Genomic DNA, 22,252 nt, shown 5'->3' on the forward strand with positions numbered 1-22,252 from the left:
TATGTATGTTCTTCTATGTTTTCCTTGCCAATAGACACAGTCAAACAAGTTACAAGATAAATACAAATTATTTTGAAATATTCATAATCAATGGTGGCTATTCGTGTCAATCTGACGAGTCAAACCATTTCCAAAAAATATTTACAGATTGTTCTTCTTTTGTTTTGTAACACCTCTATCACAATGATAAGATTTAATTTCAGTTAGGTTTACAGGCATTTTTGAGTTATAGCTGCTTTTAATATTACTCTAGAACATGCCTCTTTCTTGTGAACAAGTGTGCAACTGGATAATCTAGACTTGACATATGATTTAACATAGCGATCACCATGAAATAATAAATTTGATACTTTTTACACGGAATGTCAGTTTTGGGAAATGAATATCAAAAGCCTTAGAAGTTTATATAGTTCCCACTTCTGTAGTAAGATGTACTCGTCCATTGTTTTAATTTTGTTTGATTCCCCCCCCCCCCCCCCCCGCCAAAAAAAAAATAAACAGCGTTCAATTCCTACGCAAATATTTGATCATACAAATTGGATACGTGTAATAGAATACATTGGTCGACATACAGCCGAAATTAAGCTCGGCATTTGTATAATTTGGGCACCAACTGTAGATATTTACAAATGTAATAATACAGCCAATAGTGACAACAGTGAGATGCATTTGAATAAAAGGTATGAACAGAAATACGAAACCTCAATGTAAATTTGAAAACTGGGAAGTATTTAAAACGTAACAATATTGAACGCTCATCTCTACCAACCAAATGAACAAAAGAAAAACAACTGCCACGTTTTTGACTTTGTACCGTTCTTTTGACAACATTGGATGAGTAAGTCAAACAGTAATAATCTTGTCAATGATTGTGATCCAGCAGACAAAACGAAGTAAACAAACATTACGAACATATAGACACGTCTGACTCAAACATTTAAATAACAATAAAGACAAAAGCCTGTAACTAAGCGGTTTCTGTATACTAGTATCATAATTGTGTTTTTTGGTTTACTAGTATTTTCTTTGAATAAATCATGACGTTTTTCTCTCGTTTGAATGGTAATATAATTGCCATTTCATGATCTTTTATAGCTTGGCTACGGTATTTGCTTTGGACATTTTTTAATGCACTACTTACCTATAGTTGCTTACCTCCTTTGTCATTTGGTCTGTGGTTGAGAGTGGTCTCATTTCAATCAAACCACATCTCCTTATTTTTTAAACAAACTTGTATATCTGTGTCAAAACTGTGTCAACATACATAACAGACATACAACACAAGTTACTTAATATTCAATCATACAAATCTGCATAAGCAGTCAAGAAAACCCCGCAATATGAAGTCGATAGGGCATACAGTATAGTAAAACATAATGGTATATACGCTGTTCCGATAAAGGTAAATTAAAGTACAATGTAAGTAAAATATATACAAAATGAAACCTTTTGCGTTAAAATCGTCACTCTGACCCTCCTGCATCCGCAATGTTCAAGGCAAAATCTGAATGCACGAATACAAAGCCATGTCAAAATGCATACGACCAAAAAGGAACATAATAGTACAAAGAAAAATAAAGGGAAAATGTATATAAAATGATGTAAAACGTCAACAGATAAAAGCTTCAACTTAAGACAATTGTGTATTATTTTTGAGATAGATATTAGATAATTATCTATGAGGTCTTGGTACTTTTTGCCAATACATTTTTAAAAAATAACGACACGTTCTTTGTCTAAACCTTGGGCATTAATTGTTTGCTAAGACATCGATGACGTTTTGAAAGGTCTGATTATTTCGAAACACAGGTGTGCGTTTCAGGCATTAAATGTCAAAACTCCTTCCCCAATCAGAAGAAAAGGCTTCCTTATATGTTAATCACCATTTAAATGACAGAACCAACAGAGACAAAATTAAATGTCCTTTACATAACACAACTCTCCGGGAGAAGGATTAAAGGTCGAAAAACATCCGCTTAATCCTTCCTTGACAAAAAACAAAATTCGTCATTAATAGCTAAAATATCGCGTTTATTGTTGAAAACATACATGCATAGAATGATTTAAAAAACAATAAAAATCTATTGACATAAAAATTATGTCTAAATGAAATCATTCCTATGTATACACAGGAACATATATATTGTTAGGTATACTGTTCCCAGGTATCATATGAGATATTATCGTATTATGGTTTGGCATTTATGATTTTCCTTCTTAATATTTGTGCAGCATTGGTAGCTGATTGTGACACCTCCGTGGCGATTTATAAAGTGATATTGCGAGTTTCAATCTGATTTTTTTGTTTTGAAAAAAAAAACACTTCAAAAACTTTGGGGTGATTCTGCTTCACGTGTGGCAACCGCTGTGTTGCTCATGTTAGCACAAACCCGATATTAAGTCTTATTTCGGTAGGTCAAGTTCGAGGGGAAATGGACTGAATTTTAATACAATTGGATCATATCCACTACCATCTCTGAAACGAATATTTCATAACGGTCAGTCAACTCGTGATGTCGTCTGTAAAAGAGGGTCGAAAGATACAAAAGGGAGTCAACCTCATAAATCGAAAATAAACTGACAACGCCATGGCTAACAATGAAAAAGACAAACAGACAAATACCAAAAAATGTAATAGTACACATGACACAACATAGAAAAATAAAGACTAAGCAACACGAACACCACCAAAAACTGGGGGTGATTTCAGGTGCTCCTGAAGGGTAAGCAGATCCTGCTCCACATGTGGCACCCGTCGTGTTGTTCATGCGATTACAAACCCGGTAATAAGTAATTCGGTAAGTCAAATTCATGAAAGGAAAAAGGGTTGTAGTTACGACGTAAGAAACATATCCAATATCAAATGTGAAACAGGTATTCCATAATTGTCAACCAACTCGTGATGGCGTCCGTAAAACTTACGAAGGGATGATTTCAACTTCACCATTTGGATCTCTTGGTTTAATAACTTTCTTGTGAGCAGCAACCCTCTATCAAGAAAATCATGATAGGAAATACAAGCATGGGAATATCGTATCAGTTGGGAGATGCATGTGCTGCTGGAATGTTGCTACTTAGAAATGGAAAGTTCACAATTGTGAAGCTGAAATCATCTCTTTTGTTGTAAAGTTTTGTTTCCAACTGAACCCCCATTGTCAGTTCTAGATGTAAATCAAGATATGAGACAGACATAACTGTATCTGTTGTATCCCTGGAGTATGAATTAAACAGAAAACAGAATCACCATTTTTATTATTATTTAGTGAGAAAATATCACCTTTATAGCGCAAATTAAGATTAAAGGATATTGCTACCTTTTTTTCTTTCTTCCTAAGAAGTGCCTGTATGAAGTCAGCCTCATATGAATAAAAGAACAAGTCGACAAGAAAATGTGCACAATTGGTTCCAATGGGAAAGATAGCTGGTTACAAAGGAGTAAGAAGGAAATATTCTACTTTCAGAAGTATCCTAACTCTCAGTTCCCTGGGATCAATAAAAGGAACAATCCTATTAATGGCATAACAAATAAGTTTGGTTAAATGAGAGACAGGACATTATCATTAATGTTTTATGAGACGATGTAGTCGATCTTCAATTGACTATTTAGAGAATTGATCTTGTTGTGAAGAGCATAGATTATTCCAAAATTTCGAAAATACTTCAAAACTGTTGAAATTATGATTGAAGAATTTAGAGAGAACTTTTTTAATTTTAAAGATGACCCACCTGAGTGACGATAACAACTACTCATCAGAATTTTTCTGAAGACAATCATATATTATAGAAAAAATGTTGTAGGAAAGAACTTTAGAAAGATGTTTAGTAGAACATTAAGTCAACCTGTTACACATTTTGTGAAGTTGAGATACAAATATGCAAAACATGTCACATATGTAACGATTGTCACATTGTAATGTTGTCTAGTATGAGCTTTAACGCTTCACATTTGCATGAAATTTCCTTCTCGGAAATAAAGCAACCCATGTATTTGCTTGGTTTTATGCCAGGCAAAGTTTGTATTTTTTCTTTCATGAAAAGAGTATACTGGTAAAAATTTGTTTTACTCTTTTCATGTTGTTTTCATTTTTTATCTCAATCACACTTTAATCAGTGTTCCCTCTGAATTGATGGTAAATCAATATCAGGATTGTATTCCATATAGCGTGTTCTTAGGCACCTGCAATGAAAATAGTACGTATTACAAAATATTATCAAATCGGTCTATCATTAACACTTATGTCTTTCAATTTTAAGAACGATTTTAACAAAAGTTCAAAAAGAGATTGAAGGTTTATATGAATAATGATATGGAATTCATCACATTCGTTTCATTTAGGCTTCGAAACCTTCAATAAAATCTGTAATAAATCAAATGAACATTCCTAATGGTAAATATTCTTTTGTCATAGTTACCCAGTAGAGACCAACTAAAACAATTTTTGGTTGCTTGTTGGAATGTCAGACAATATCCAAACCATAAAATATACATATTTGCATTTTTAAAATACGTTTGTATATTAAGATCATCCAATTTTGAAAAGATTTGTGGTCAAATTCAGCTTTTGAAAAACTTTCAACTCCATTAAATAGTTTTAATGAAAACTTAACAGTATATTTATTGATTACTGGAATAGCACTTGGTTTTTTTTATAAACTAGATGTAGTGGTATTTGATAGAGATCAACCAGAACTGTCATCTTGGTGTTTTGTGTGAGTCTTTCCCACGTTTTATGGTCTCCCATTACGTATTGGTTCACCAATATGATATGTCTACGTAGTCTGTAGTAATTTAAGCTGTAATTTTACTGATTGTTACTATTTCCACGGAGTGTTTATTCGCATGGCTGGTGATGCATGCATGCAGGAGACGATAACAATATCGACACAACCGGTATTGTTTCTTTTTAGAATCATGCAATTTCCTCAGTTTTTTTTTTTTTTTTTTTTTAGCTTTCTTTGTCTTCTGAAACGATTAATGGGGTATTAACATCGGAAATATCTTGTTTCGTATATATATTGACTTTTAATGACAGTTGCATTAGATACCTGTACTTTTTTTTTACTTTTCTGTTGTAAAGTTGCTGACTCATTGACGGCCATTACGTTGTTAGCTTTTTTCGTTTTTTTTTATTGTTGTCTTACATTTTGTATAACATCGTTTCTAGCAAAATTACAGTCCTTACCATGCAATAGTTATTAAAATCATCAACAGCACAACGGAAACAGCAGCTATAACAGGAGTTTTTTCAGGAAATACATGTTTTTGATGAAAAACTTTTATTTCTAAAACAAAATAATAAAACGGTATTACTAGTAACACATTCTATCAAAATAGCACCTGTTTATGCACGTTTTCGAGTTGTATGAGAGTACTTCTCTAGAACTATAACATGATATGTACTATTGTTATTCCATTTACACGTTTACGCATTATTCTTGGGTAGATAAAAGTTCCGAATGAAGACATAGAATTTATAATAATACACCAGTGATCATCTAGTCTGTCATAGACATTTTTTAGGAATACATGTAATCAATTCGGTATGTACAAAGTCGGAAAGACTTCACTTGTTTGAGTTTTTGATTTTGCCATTATATAAAGATCTTTACGTTCTAAATATTCATTGGAGTTCATGATTTTTTTTACTTTATCTTTTTTAGCAGAAATTGCAAGAAAATGAAAATGATGGAGATACACATGTATACTAAAGATACCGTTGTCTCTGTATATGAAACACTGTCAAGTCTATTAGTGGTATGTACTACAGAAAATGACTGAAGGCATATTCCTCTGTTTAACGGAATTATTGTTATTTAGAATCTTACCACTGGGCCCTGAGTAGACAGTGAAATTAGTTGCTGACCCATATTTAAATGACCTAGATCTTATTCTCCAAGAAATTGTATACATTGTATTGTCCTCCACATCATTCAGTACAATATTCCTCAGATACGGAGAAGCAGCAACTGTTATGTTCTTCACTATAATACAACAAATAACATGAGATAATTTAGTAAAAGCAGTGTGATCCTAAAAATCCCCCCTCCAGGAAGGGATCTTTAAATAAGTTGAAAATAACATTAAAAGGACATTGTGTCAGAGACAAACAATAGGCTAAGTACTTTTGGAAAGCGAAATAGGAAAAAATCGTTATCCAAAATTGTCGCATAGTTTGTATGAAGAAAATGAAATCTTGTTTTGATAAAGTTATACAACCCCAACACGTAGAAATTGTAACCAAATAGAAATAACATGTGAATTCTGGGAAAAACAAAAATTTGTAAAATAAAACATTCAAAAATTCGACCAATTCAGAATTACCATGAACTTTTTCGTATCTGTTATATAAACAGGTATTGTTGTTTAATTTTATTATTCAGTGCATTTTTTTTTGTTGACTTGTTTTTGTCTTCCTTTTTTTGTTTCATATTTTCCACATTTTAAATTAAATCTATAGATATACAATAGTTTTAAGCAACTGTTAAGTACAACATCAATCAGACATCAGGCTGTGTTTTGCCTTTAGGTCGGGTCGTTATCTTTTTTAATTTTATTTAAGCGTTAAGTTTCTGGAAATGAAAAGTAACCTTTTTCTATTACGTTACCTAGTGATACATCATCATGTGGATAGTATGTAATACAATACGATACTGGAAGCCATTGGTTCTGGCTACAGAAATCCTCAGTCAGAAACAAGTTCAATGTGTTCCGTATTTTCTTATCTCTATGTGCGATTGGGATTGATGGTCCTTTAGTTGGAAATTTAAAAACATTACTTATATAAAACAAGCGAACACTATTTGGACATTTAAAGGAAATAATCAAAGCCATTATTGTTTTGGTTAGTAATATTTCCTTTCATTTCAGCCAAGTAATTAATACTTCTGTGCGGACATGAATTATCATTGATATATGGTCATAATTATGAAATTGATTGTTTAAAAAACTTTACATTTTTGAAATACCAAGGCTGTTCTACCTTAGGAATAGATTACCTTAGCTGTTTTTGGTAAATTTTTTTTAGGAATGTTGGATCCTTAGCCGGTTTTTGGTAAACAAAATAGGAATGTTTTATTCTCAATGCTCTTCAACATTGAACTTTATTTGGCCTTTTCAAGTTTTATTCCTGCGTCACTGATTTTGTAGACCAAACGCGCGTCTGACGCAAATACAAAATTCCACCCCTGGTACCTATAATGAGTGTATTACTGGTCGATGCCACTGCTGGTGGAGATTTATTTCCCCAAGGGTATCACCAGCTCAGTAGTCAGCACTTCTGTGTTGACGTGAGTTATCATTGATATGTTCATAATTATAAATTATCTGTTAACAAAACTTTGAATTTAAAAAAAAAACTAAGGTCTACCTCAGGAATATAATACCTGAGCTGTATTTGGCAAAACTTTTAGGAATGTTTGTTCCTCAATGCTCTTTAACTTCGTACTTTATTTGGCCTTTTATAACATGTTTTATTCGAGCGTCACTGATGAGTCTTTTGTAGACGAAACGTGCGTCTGGCGTAAATATTAAATTTTATTCCTGGTATCTATGATGAGTTTATTTATAAATGATAATGATTTATATTTCGTAAAAAAACATATGCCCTACGTATGCTGAATGTCAAGGCAAAACGTAAAAGTTAAGGTTGATTATCTTAATGTTAACAGAAATCTAGGCACGTTTTTAACCTTTATATTAAAAAACTACGCAGAGATTTTCTAAAACAAAAATCAAAAGAAAGCAACTTATTTTCAATATTCATATTAACATTTTCTTACTGACTTCCTACACATTATTTGTTAATATTTTTGTCCGTCATGGAGATGTCCAATTTCATTCATCATTGCAAGGGTAAAATTTTCAGCGGTTTAAAGATACTGTTTTCAAGTGATATCTTATACTTGCATGAGCAAACAGTTTTTGGAACTTTTCCTTTCATTTCAACTTTTATTATAACAGTTGTATTATTCATAAAAAGAGTAATATTTATTGTTTTCTAAACTAACTTTCCTTTGATGAATGAAACGACAGTCGAACACACAATCATTTAACTTTCAAAAAATGAAGGAAAGGTATGTTTGTATTTGAACGCTGTCTGCACTACTATTCTTAAGCTTAACATTATAATTGACACAATAAGGCATCAAAAAGTTAAAATAAAGAAAAGCTAACAAGCAGCAGGAAAACAGTATAGTACATGTGAAGGTTATACAGTTCAAATGCTTCCTTAAACATAAAAAAATAATAACATGCAACCTTCCACAAAATGGTATACATTTATATGACAGAATTCCAACAATATAATAAATCAATTCGATAACTTCAATACTAACTCTGACCCAGTAAAACGTTTTATCAAATTTCAGATAATGGAAACATGTACAATTGAATACAATAAGTTACACTTACCACACAATCTACAATTAAAAATACAACTCTGTCGTGCCCAAACCATTCCAGGTCTATCTTTTAAGGCCACACCGAATTGCCAGTGGTTGTCCGATGCGTTATAAAGTTCTAATCGCACATTTGGATCCGGTTTAGTGTAATTAAAACTGGACTATATGCGTCATGGAAAAAAAATCAGCATGAGTTGGAACTCGCTAAAGAACTATACAAGTTTTTATTAACAAAAATGCAGTTGAAAATATTGGTTGTCTGAATTCCAGATGTAAAGAATATGCATAACATAGAATATCATATTGACACATTGCCTGTTGCTGATGACTTTTTAAGATATTTGCATCAGTTACTGTCTAATTAAGTATCCCTTATATACTTTAATGTATTAGTTTTGCAAAGACACTGCCTGCGCTTAACAATGTAATATGTATCGTTTTGACTGTGATTAAATGCAAACACACGACGGGTGCCAGATGTTGAGAGGTTCTGCTTACCCATCCGGAATCCCATTTTGTTAGGCTCTTGATGCTTAGTTTTTGTTTTGTTTTTCGTACTGATATATTGGGTTAAGCCATTTTCAACCGACGTTTACAGTTTGTTATTATATTGTTTTTCTAATACACCACTGTCCCAGACAAGGGGAGGGTTGATCGCTCATACACATATCTACACACAATGTAAACAAGTGAGCAAATAAATAAAAAAATAAAGGCAAACATATTACATCATATAGTATATGGATATGAACTAACTATTTATTTACCTGACACATCACATTTCCAGACATGCTGACTATTCCCCTACACCAGTATAAAGTAGTCACATTGTTTGATGAAACTGGGTCAGTATAAACAGAGAGCCACACATAGCTACTGTTCTTTTCCTTTTCCACAATAACTGTCACTCTGTCGTTTTCAACTGTACAAGGTGAAAAGAGAATATTGGTGTACGTTAATATCTAATTTACTGCAGTTTTCGTGATACTATTCCGATGTATTTGTCATATCATACGGTGACAATCGAACAGCGGTATACAACTATTGCCTTTAGTTACCGATGTACAAATCTAATGGTGTCATCACACAAATTTCAAAAGGATAAAGACTGAGTTCCTCTTGCCAAGACTTTTCGGTGACGCTCAGATCAAAATACTTAGAAAGTACAAAGTTGAAGAGCATTGATGACTCAAAATTCCACAGAAGTTGTGCCAAATACGGATAAGGTTATCTATGCCTTGGATAATAATATCCTAAATATAAGCATAAGACTGTGAAAACATTTCGTTTGTGAAATAAAGTACACCATTTAGTACTTGATGGTTACCGTAAACCTTATGTAGTATCGATATCAGTCGTTATGTCGCATTATTATAAGACATAGTTATAACTTGGCGTGACATTTTTAAATTTTTTTTTTTATAAATAAAAGATATTTCGCTGTCAAGTGTATGTGATTAAACTTTTTCTCATATTATCAAATTATCATTGCTTTCGAAACTCACTTTTTTTATTGGTGGTATTTACTTGCAAGGAAGTTGGTTCCAATGATGTACCATTGATATTCCTGGCAAAGATGTAAACCGTATGATCGTTCATCATATTTTTATATTCTATTTCAAGCGTAAGGTAGTCTGATGTGTAGTTTACTGTAACATTGTTTGGGTAAACGACTTGATATCCAATAACTAGCCCTCTCGACATTTGCAAATCCATTTTCTAACAAACGAACAAAAATGGAATGAAAGCGAGTAAATATTTTTTAACGAAGATGTCATCAGGTATGCTCATATTCCGGTTAACATAAAATCATTATAAGAATGGGAACCAGAAAGTGCAGCACCAAAAGACAGTGAAACAACTATAATATTTCAAAATAGGTTAACCGACCTTTATTTGTTATTGTGTCGATATACTATAAAACAAAATATGTACAGTTTACTGGTATTGTATTGAAAAATATTTTTAATTTTTGATAGTTATTCAATAGAGTGTTTTCTCATTTGATAACAACCATTCCTTTGAAGAAACTTTTTGAATGTTTTAACTGAGATCAGTAAATTATACGTGTACCCATGATTTTGTCCGAACTTATTTGACGTCTTTCTATTTTTACTAAGTAAGAACAAGAGAGCATTAACAGCTCTGTTAAATTAAGAAGTACCTGGGTACTTAATTTTGCCAAATTTGACATCCTGTGTTATTTAACATGGAACTCATCAATTTACATTACATGTAGAAATAAAGTCAAATTTTAGATAACTTTAATTTTATATATCTAAAGCTTTCTTGAAATATATTGTGTTCGTGTGTTTTCTACATTTGAAAATGCCTGTACAAAGTCAGGATTATAACATTTGTTGTCCATTCGTTTAATGTGTTTTATCATTTGATTTTGCCAGTTGATAAGGGTATTTCCGTTTTGATTTTTTCTTGGAGATCAGTATTTTTGTGATTTTACTTTTTTTAAAAGGTCAATACAAAATAAGGTTTCTTTTCAATATTATTTAAAATTGTATATGTGTCTTCAAAGAAGATTCAGAAAGCTATGAGTAACAAGAGGCACCAAATCAGCAGTAGTAATGCCACGTGGACAAAACAAGACTAACGAGAATAAGTTACCTTGAAATAGAGGAGTATTGAATTGTTAATACAAATAAAGGAATTGGTTTCCAGCTCTGGTCCAACAAGTGGTCCTATAGAAACAGATATAATAAACAGATTATAGTATTGGTCAATATTATATTTTTATTTCAAATAAATATTTCAAAAACCAATTCATGCAATTTATTAGAAGATCGAAAAGCTATATAAGCGCTAGTTAGGTTGTATTAACACTTATGTTTTTCTTTAATTATTAGTAAATTGAAAAATATTTTGCAAATGTATGCTTCCGTCTGAAAGGAAATTATTGCTCAAAGTTTGAATGCAATTAACTGTTGAAACATATGTTTTGGTCTGGTGTAACACTCAATTGAATTGGCCAATTTGTTTTTTTAAGTACTTGAAAGTGTAAAAAAATAGTTTTTATATATTTTGTTTATTACTTAGATAAGACTACTACGTATGTAGCACCTCCCATCACACAATGTTTTGCCACTGTTTTAAAGAATGATGCAATTCACAGAAATTTTATTTCTGTATTTTTTAAATTTCCTGATAATTTACTCTATTTTTATTTAGATTGTATAACAATGCAATTAACTTTTTTTGGTCGCATTTTACTTTTGAAATATTACAGACAATTCTTGAAATTAAGTATCAAGCTTCATGTGTGCATGCTAGCCTGTATTATGTGTTACGTATTCACAGTAATTGCATCACCTTCTGTTTACTGTAAACTTATATATAAACCATTTGTCTTTTGCACACTTTACACAAGTATTCCCCATTTCAAACTAATTGAAAGAGTTGGTATTGCTTTGTTTCATTAAAAAAAACCGGCCAACGTAGATACTAGTAACTTGTCTTGGGGAGGGATAAATCCTACTTTGTAAAGAATCACTCTGATTTAAACAAAAATATTCTCTGAAACTGACATCATAAAGATGCTTGATATCTTGATTGAGAACATTTTTGCAACTTTTTGAGGACGTGCTTTTCAACAATCTATTGGCATTCCAATGGGAACCAATTGTGCCCCTCTTCTTGCGGGCGTGTTCATCTATATTATTATGAGTCTGACTTCATACATGAACTTTTTAAGAAGAAAGATAAGAAGTTAGAAATATCCGTTAACTTTACTTTCCGCTATACAGATAGTGTTCTTTCACTTAATAATTCAAAATTTGGTGACTATGTTCAACGCATCTATCCCATCATATAGAGACAAAGGAAACAAGTCTGTCTCATATCTTGACTTACATCTAGAAATTGACAATGAGGGTCGGTTGAAAACAAAACTTTTCGACACAAGAGATGATTTCAGCTTCCTAATTGTGAACTTTCCTTTTCGATGTAGCAAAATTACAGCAGCGCCTGCATACGGGGTAAATATCTCCCAATTGATACGAAATTTCCGGACTTGTGTTTCCTATCATGATTTCCTTGATATAGCTTTACTGCTCACAAGGAAGTTATTAAACCAAGAGTTCTAAATGGTGAAGTTAAAATCATCCCTTTGTAAATTTTACGGACGCAACACGAGTTGGTTGACCGTTATGGAATTTACGTTTCACAGATGATATCAGATATGTTCCTTATGTCGTAACTACAATCCCGTTCCCTTTTCACTAATGTGACCTACTGAATTAGACTATTAACCGGATTTGTAATAACATGAGCAACACGATAGGTACCAAATGTGGAGCAAGGTCTGCTCACTCTCCCGGAGCACCTGACATCGTGTTAATTAGTCTTTAGTTTTCTATTTTATGTCTTGTGTATTATCATTTGTCTGGCTGTCTTTTTATATTTTAGCCATGACACTGTCAGTTTGTTTTCGATCTATGAGTTTGACTGTCCCTCTGGTATCTTTCGCCCCTCTTTTATAGCGGTATCATTATTTAGAAGTAGCATATTTCTGCGGGTTTAAAATTATATAATTATGTTTTTTAACCTTTGCAAATAACATATATACATTTGTCTAAATTTTATAGTCAAAGTAAAAATCTTACTGTCAGATTTTGTTGAGAAAATTGCTGACCGAGCTCCAGGACTCCAATATGCGGACTTTGAAAGTTTACACTGTACTTGTACTATATACTGTGTTGCTGGCATCATACTGCTGATGTTAACTATCATATTCTTTTGACGGATATTAAACATAACGGATTTCTAAAAAGAAAACCTACTACAGTTTCTAAAGTTGATATACATGATTTAAAATGATGATCTAATATGAACAGACGTTTTGAGAAAAAAAAACACACTTCTGAGTTAGATATCAAACTTATGTTAAAAAGTAGAAATCAGATTTATTTTGTGAGTTTATTTGAATTAAGTGTAATTTGTAATTTCTATTAGAATAGAGATACCCTGATAAATACGCTTTATTATATTAAAAGTCAACCACTGTTTTCATAAAAAAAAAAGCTGAACAACATATACTAACCTTTTCCCTACTCGTATTGGAAAAAGTTTCTACCAAACATGTGACATTAGTACTGAGATTGAAAGGCTTTGGGAGAATTGGCATTGTCCATGAAGCTTTTAATGTATCAACAGTGGTAGTAACACTCAGCTGCTTGACTGGATCTAGACATGCTTCAAATTATATTATTATTAGTTAGCTTTCATTTTACGATAAGGCTATTTTCATTTTGTCAAAATTAACTAAAAAATATCGTTGATGAATTATTCACTTTCAAGACAATAATTCGACTTTATTGAATCCGTATTCAAACAAATGGAAGTTTTTAACGACCTTGACTGGCTATACAGCCCTTGCACGGTCGGCCCTGGCTTGCGCCTTTTTGGGCATTAAATAATTTATATTTTTACCATGTGGTAATTTAAATAATTTAGAATTGTATTCACGTGGTTGATCTCTATTTATAGTTATGCTTATATCGGGTTAAAGACCTTCTAAAGTCTTCAGAGTTATCATCTTGAGAGTTAATTACTAAGTAGATGACGTCTAGACAAAAATACACATGAAATATACATGTACATATAATAAAGTCCATAAATGTTAATTGTTTATTTAAGACTTTTTGCAATTTAGATATACGTTTTAGTATGTTCTAAATTAAATACTGGAACTTGAGTCAAATTGATGAGATTAAAACACTTTTATGCAATACATGTATTTATGTAATTGTAAATGTACAAAATCTATATCGACAGAATTTTACTTTGAACTATAATTTTTTTAGTAATCTTACACGGAACAAGCATTTAAAAAAACTGCATGATTTCATTTCTATGGTGATTGCAAAACATGGTCTTTGAATTGTTATATATTCGGTTTTTCGTTCAACGCCACTAAAACACCTCTAAACCTTATATTTACTTCATTAAAATAATTTTCAAAACTGTGTTGTCAATATATAACTTACTGATATTTTTTTGAATATATATTGATCGATTGAACTTAATTTCACCCCAGAGGTTCTGGGCATGAAATGATAAAACCAGTTTTTCATTTGGTGTTATTTCTGTTAGCTGTATGACACATCGACGACACAAGGAAATGTTTTTGTTATCATATCTAAGGTAACATAGTGAACTTCGACATTCTTGTTGCTTACAAGTATCTGAATCAGAAACACAACTTCCATGTGCAGAACTGAAACGAAAAATAAAATATTGCGCATAAACAACAGGATATAATCATCATTCTCATAAAAGTACTATTTCCATATCAATATTGGCTCTTTTTTGGAATAAAAAACAATCCACCAAACACACGAGTAAGACTAAATAAATGTATTATTACATAATTCTTACAATAGTAATGAAAGCTTAACATGATTTTTGCTGCTGCTGCTGATACTTATAATTTTTTTCACTCACAAGAATAAGATTGTAAATTATTGATCATTTTTCCTTAGGGTTTTATGGAAATGGCAAAACAACTTCACTACTTTTTGAATTGATAACTCTATACTTGGAGAGCAGAAAAAAACTTTTTTGATTTTGAAGCCCCCATTTACAAGCAAAAGATTTTAGTTTTACTTTTTCAAAATTGTTGTTTTCTGATCTCATCTATTATCCAACAGCTTGATTATCTGCACTCTATCTCGACCAAATTACATTGTAAAAAGAACCCTGTCTCGCTCGTTTTTGACTTTATGGGATATCCAACCTTTTGGTTTTACCTTTATTTGTATCTTCATCGTGGATTAACGATATTTGAAAACCGATAAACTGCTGCTGTCTCTAAATTGACAAAAAAGTATATCCAATTCATTTAACATCAATAATTAAACATTGGCCTTACATTGAAGAATACTTTACGCTCCATTGTATGCAGTCATCATCAGAACTCCAATTGCAATGTAATGTGCTATCACTTTTTAGAATACATTCTACTGTGATCATATCTTGTGGTTTTTCTAAAATAATTATAAAACAAACAATTATGGCTGCATGTCAATAATAGAGATAAAGGAATAGTTTAATATCTATCTTCGTAAAAACAGATACTAGAATAAAACGATATAAAATCATCACTAAAAAATCCGTATACAAGACTTTATTAAAAACGACAAAAAATGAAATGAATTCGAGATGTGTTTTATTTAAAACAAATGTCGCGTTTAAAGAAAATACACTTTAAATAAAATTTGTATTTGCCATTGCAATGAGTAACATGACTTGTGCCAATAGAGAAATATATACCTTATTGGTTCAGATCAACCGAGTTCACCACTGGGTTTTTAGCAGGATTGTGATGAAACGAGTAACACAAAGTGTACCACTAGAGGAAAAGCACTTACTTACACAAATATAAATGTTCTACCGCTCGAGCCACACCTATCTATCTTAATTAAGTTCTAAATACCCTCCTTGTTAATTTCTAAATGTGAGTACAACAAAGGAAACAGAATTGGTATAAATACGATCAAGATAGTCACACAACTGTAAACTATACTGCGTGTGAATATCAATAATAATTTAGCGTTAAATTACAGGCTAGCTTCTTTATTGGAGACTCTTTTTTTTCTCAATTTGCTTACTTATATCGCAGATACAGGAAAAGTGACACAGATAGCAAGTAACTGATATAAATATTGAAACATGTTTAATTTTATTGACATCTACTTTTTTTCTGTAAAACTTGTATGTATACTTTTCAATGTTGTAAACTCCATAAATTTACATAACAGCTACAAGTAGTGTGTACATAGTAGAGAGAACAGAATATATTTTACGGAGATATTACGCAGAAGATAAATTACAAACAACGCGAAAAGTAGGAAGAAAAATAAGGCTTTGAGTTATAATGGTTCCATTATATCTAGAGCAATATGGGTTGACCTGGAAAGGGAAGCACATTTAGCATTTCAATGCCAACGTATTTTTCTAGCGGTAAAAAAACGATTTTTAGTGTAATGATTTTTTTATTTTAATTTTCACCATGTAATTGGCTTAGCAGTCCATTTTTAATAAATAATCATCTAGTAAGTAAAATATTCACTACTACTAACTTACCACCAACAATAACTGGTATGCTTCCCAGATTTTTGTTTAAGTCTGCACAGTTTCCTGGGCAACAACAGTACCATTCTATTGTATTTTTGTCAACAAGACTTGTAACTTCTGCGGATAGCGAATGTTCCGATCGTTTGCTGGTAACATTGAAGGCTGTTCTGTTTGAAATGCGAAACAAATCATAGTTCACGGCTGAGGTAAAACCTGTCGTATTACAGGTAACTTTGAATAAAGATTCTTTGCTAATAATCTGGTCATTAGCTGTAACATGATTAGGGCTGTTCGCTAAATGATACAAGAAGATAATAAAATGTAAATTAGAAGATACATAAACTAAAAGATAAAATATGTTCATTGCTTTACGCCTAAGAAAGTACCGTAACCAACTAGAATATGTAGCAATATGATCTCATTAATGTCATTCAGTGATACAAAATCCAAGAAACATCAGTTAACGGATTATAAATATGAACATTGAACTAGAGGCTCTAAAAAGCTTGTGTCGCTCACCAAGGTCTATGTTCAACTTCAACGATGAAATGTGTCCCACTATTGTGATCAGTAACTGAAACTTCTTTTTTGTTGATCTTAAAATTGAGAATGGAAATGGGGAATATGTCAAAGCGACAACGACCCGACCATTGAACAGTCAACAGCTGAAGGCCACCAACTCCCGCACCTTGTAAAAGCTAACATATATTTTTGTCACTGTCTTCTATAGTTTTCGCCAAAAACACAAAAAATGAGTAAATTATATGTAAGTATTACATGTATAAGAAGACAAATAGACAATTTTATCTATGCTGACCTATTATTTATCTATCTTTTATTGTTTTCAAGGTACTGAACTAAGTGTTAGGAAAAATACATTACAATTATCTTTTAAGGGTAGTAACTCCAATAAAAAGTTGACCAACGATTTCCACAAATTCTACTTATTTGTAGATCTTGCCTCCTTGTGGATAATTTTTAAGCCACAAAAATTATTCACAAGAATGCAAAATCTCTTTTTTTTTATAGTTTAAAAAATAATGGGCAATAACACAAATCATAAGTTTAACAGTTAACCAATGGCTACAACTCCTGCAAAAATCGACTGATGATTTTCGTTTAAAGGCAATTACATGTAAATAGACATTTGTTATGGTAGATCTTGGTAGATTTAATTATTCTCAACATTAATACGTTTGTCAGATTTCTCTAACAATAGCGGTTTTCAAGGGAAAACAATCAAAACTTGCATGTTACACTGAAATTGTTCTATTTCTTGTCATTTCGACCATGTTGGTTGGAAACATTCGTATTTAAAAAGATACACCAAAACGATACACCAAAGATGAGTGGCTCCATTTGACCCAGTAGTTTCAGAGGTGAAGAATATTTTGTAAAATTACTGAACGACGACGACAGAATGCAACTTGTGAATGCAACGTTCACACTGGCCCTTATGGTTAGGTGAGCTATATCTAATGATGTGTCAACATATTTTATTATATTTAGCAATATCGAAAACATTTGATTTCATTAAACATTTGTAAAATATTGAAAACATGATACCGACCTAGATTAATTTGTTACAGCATTACAATATACAGGTTTTTTTCTCATTTTATCTGGATCATGTGATAAATTTTATCTTTTGATAAACACAAAAGATTTTGATATTGTGAATTATAATGAAACATCCACCTTTTTAAAAAGAAATGACCTTGCTTATGAAAGACAGACAAAAATATACCGTTGAAAACCGCCCTACTTCTGTGCACGTGTTATCTGTCATTTAAGTTGACATGTTTACAATCTAAGATAACATTCAGCTAAATGTTACATGTGACGATATAAAAAAACCCACATTTTCTGATATTCTCTTTAAACGATGGTCGTATCACTTACTCGAAATAAATATTGATAAATCGTTTTACCATCATAATTGTTGAATTTTCTAAACATATGAAGTGGCCAATTTAAGAATTCAGAGACTGGTCTTACATGTGGACACAAAAAATCATGTTCATGCTCAGTGAGACTTACAGTCAATTACTGCTTCAAAAAAATGTCAAAAGAAAATGGTTGTAAAAGTACTATCACACATGACGACTAACAATACTAAGGAGTATGAAACTTTCAAGAAAATGGTTTCAAACGAGAGTTTTTTTTTTCGTACAAATGGCAAATCAGTTATCAAAGTCCACAAGTCTTACATAAAAAAATAAATGTCCATTTAAAAACGTACAAATGTAATAATAAATAAACTCATCATAGATACCAGGACTAAATTTAGTATATACGCCAGACGCGTTTCGTCTTCAAAAGACTTATCAGTAACGCTCGAATCCAAAAAAGTTATAAAGGCAAAATAAAGTACGAAGTTGAAGAGCATTGAGAACCAAAATTCCTAAAAGTTTGCCAAATACAGCTAAGGTGATCTATGCCTGAGGTAGAAAAATAATCTACACTCAATTACAAAAATGTCCTAAAAATTTTCAAAGCTTTCTGATGTATGGATTCAGAATATTTCCCGAAATGTCAATAAAAGACATTAATTGGCCACAGCAAAAAAAAATCAAATTAAATAAGCGGTAAGTTTTTTTCCAACTATACATGGAGGATAACGGTATCAGAGGGGTATCGTTCACTATGTGTCATCATGATGCAACAGAGTGAAAATGGTCAAAGTACTATAACCTTATTGTCAAAGCAAAAATACATGAAGTCCGTAACAAACAATACTACCAGACTTCCGGCAATAGGGTTTTGGGTAATAGTGCGACATGTTAGACAAGGAAGATAAAGGTATACAATACCAAAATACAGAAGAGCATGATAATAAAATTGAGAATGGAAATGGGGAATGTGTCAAAGAGACAACAACCCGACCAAAATAAAAAAACACAACAGCAGAAGGTCACCAACAGGTCTTCAATGTAGCGAGAAATTCCCGCACCCGGAGGCGTCCTTCAGCTGGCCCCTAAACAAATATATACTAGTTTAGTGATAATGAACGCCATACTAATTTCCAAATTGTACACAAGAAACTAAAATTTAAATAATAAGTATGCCTTTCAACATTAGAAAAGTATCAGTCGGTGAATAGAAACACAGATAGTGTACTCGGTGATATTAGTTAAAGAACAATTTATAGACTTTGATAATGACAAACCACAAAAATTATACACGCAAACCTCATTTAGTAACTTTTTTTTTTTTTTTAGTTTTTTAATAAAATTATTTTTATTAACCTGTGTAAGTTAGTTTCTTTGGCGGCATTATGTCCAAGGTTATGGTGTCTTTCTTGTATTGCTTTCCATCTAACCCCTTGTTTTATTAGTTTTGTATTAACATTGTGGCATAGATCTTTATTCGTTCAGTGTATGTTCACTTGTTTTTTGTTAATATGTCTTTTGATTGAGTTAAGCCGTTTCAATTGATATTTTAAAGTGTGTCTTTCTATGTTGTGATGTTACACTATTGTTTCAGGTTGGACGGAGGTTGTCGCCTATTAAAACGTTTAAACCCGCTGCATTTGTTTGCACCTGTCAGGAATTTGATGTTCACTGGTTGTCGTTTGTTGATGTGATTCTCGTTTCTCGTTTTTTTTAATATATTAGACCGTTGTTGTTCCTGTTTTATTGGTTTTACACTAGTCGATTTTGTGACTTTTTATAGCTTGCTGTTCGGTGTGAACGGTTGCTCCGTGTTGAAAGCTCTACTTTGACCTATAACGTTTTACTTACAAATTGTGATTTGGATGGGGAGTTGTCCCATTGGCACTCATACAACATTTTATAACCATTGTATACGCATATCTAAGAAGTTTAATCGATCAGTTTGACCAAATTAAAACGGATAACCACCAAAAACTTCCCAAGCGTACACAGTGAAGTATACTATAAATTCAGATATTATTGCGTGCATTTATTACTGCGATTTTTCAAGAATGGAAAAAATGCGAGTTTTATTATTGCGATGTTTGCGATTTCAATAATAAAAAAAAATACATGACAGGGTTACATTTCAGTTTAGTTTTCAGAATGACAGTTCTTATTATTGCGATACTCACCCAGTAGCATTTTTCGCATAGATAAAAACCTCGCAATAATTTCTTAATTTCTGAATTTACATCAACGTATAGCATAAAACGTTTTACTATCATTTAATGTATTTTTGACAACGTACTTTTATCCAAAAAACAAAAAAAAGACCAATCAAATCTCGTGAAATAAACAATACCTACAATATCTACATGCTGGGAAAATATTTGACATCGTAGTCGTCGCAAGTACTAAGAATTGACATATCATATTTCCGATAGCATATTCTAAATTTGTTTTAGTGGTTCATCGTTATCGTTCATTGACATCATTTGCCATACCTTTAGGTTCTGAAAAAAAAAATACAGTCATGTTCATGATATGTAAAATGAAAAGGTTCATGGGATGTAAAATTATTATATTGGTTCACATCACGGTGCGGACTATTAGTTTCATACGATATTCACGCCATCTTGAAATTAGGACTTAACACATTTTGGCTCTGATTGGTTGGCTAGAATGAGATGTAAAAACCTAGAAGGTACATCCACGGCACAATATTCGATTTTAGTATGGTTATACAAGACCCGATCAACCAAGTATCTATGGATTCATATTGGCATATTTTATGATATTGTGAGATACTCCGTACTTTTTAGAGAGGTTTTAGACATGTAAATGTACTACTTTCTACTTATAGATGACGCATCAGTCCCTTGAAACCAACTATATAGAACATTTAAACTTGAAATGTCGCAAATTATTATTAAGACTGTATATAAGTATTAATTAATGTTACTTGTCTTATCAGGAGTTTACCAATCATCTGTTGCATTAAAAATGTCAAAGGGTTTTAATCAGGCTCCAGGTACATCCTTTATCGTTCAAAAGGTAACTCCAGATCTCTTTTGTTGGATAATTTTATAATAAGATATGGATTTTCGTAGTATAATTCATTTAAATTGAAAAGAGGGATCAAAATTTAGTTCATATATATATATTGGAAAGGAGGGATTTACATACATAGAACAAATCTTGCATTGAAAACAAAAATGTGTAAGAGCATCAACAATATGAGACCAACGTTCCTGTTTTATCAATGACACCCGATGTGACTCAATTTTCGCATTCCTACCTAGTCAACAAAATTGACTGATTTTCGATGATAACATACACACACAAAGATCATAACATTTAACAAGTACAAGGTCATACAAGCAACATCATTTTGACTCAAAGTATATCGTATTTTGTTAAAATGGCAACATGTTTACATAGAAATAATCTTGAGTTTCTCCATTTCAGAAAAAAGATGTAATTCTACATTGTAAAAATGAATTAAAATGTTTACTTACTGTGCACACCTATGTCACATTGTGAATTAAAGGGATTTCCAAAATTGTTAACCTGTATTATTATGATTATTTTATCAACTTAGATAAAAAGAAGATTAGCCGCAACTAAAACAGATCATATCGTTTATAAATGTTTTTGAACATAATAATTTTCGATACCAGGAAACAAAAGACTTATTATATCAGGTCTTTTCAAGCTTTAAAAAGGGCTCTTTTTGACCTGAAAATCGGAAGTGTCATAAAATATTTATATATATATGTATATAACAATAAAAGAGATGTATGTGCCATATTTTAGATTATTGTTTTTCAATATATTAAGCCACAGCTTTTTCATAGTAGAGAAATAGCATAAATCTACGAAATATT

General features: G+C 31.7%; 1 protein-coding gene across 3 annotated transcripts; it reads right to left on the reverse strand.

Annotated features, from left to right (window-relative positions):
* Nucleotides 1–3,235: 3,235 nt before the first annotated feature.
* LOC143047568 (uncharacterized) lies at nt 3,236–21,964 on the reverse strand. Of its 3 annotated transcripts, none has more exons than XM_076220669.1 (15): nt 21,884–21,964; nt 20,732–20,878; nt 16,498–16,782; nt 15,284–15,398; nt 14,400–14,629; nt 13,454–13,605; nt 13,017–13,176; nt 11,023–11,096; nt 9,906–10,119; nt 9,168–9,322; nt 8,411–8,561; nt 6,607–6,750; nt 5,827–5,982; nt 5,184–5,283; nt 3,236–4,177 (listed from the first exon to the last, which is right to left on the reverse strand). In XM_076220669.1, exons 2-15 carry the CDS (start codon nt 20,796–20,798, stop codon nt 4,108–4,110), a joined length of 2,073 nt encoding a protein of 690 aa, XP_076076784.1. In that variant the 5' UTR covers nt 20,799–20,878; nt 21,884–21,964; the 3' UTR covers nt 3,236–4,107. The 3 variants fall into 3 exon arrangements, with proteins under 3 accessions (XP_076076784.1, XP_076076776.1, XP_076076792.1); XM_076220661.1 differs by having other exon boundaries at nt 6,607–6,762; XM_076220677.1 differs by lacking the exon at nt 6,607–6,750.
* Between the last annotated feature and the right edge of the window lie 288 nt (nt 21,965–22,252).

The sequence above is a fragment of the Mytilus galloprovincialis genome, chromosome 1, assembly GCF_965363235.1.
Source record: "Mytilus galloprovincialis chromosome 1, xbMytGall1.hap1.1, whole genome shotgun sequence".
Taxonomy (NCBI): domain Eukaryota; kingdom Metazoa; phylum Mollusca; class Bivalvia; order Mytilida; family Mytilidae; genus Mytilus; species Mytilus galloprovincialis.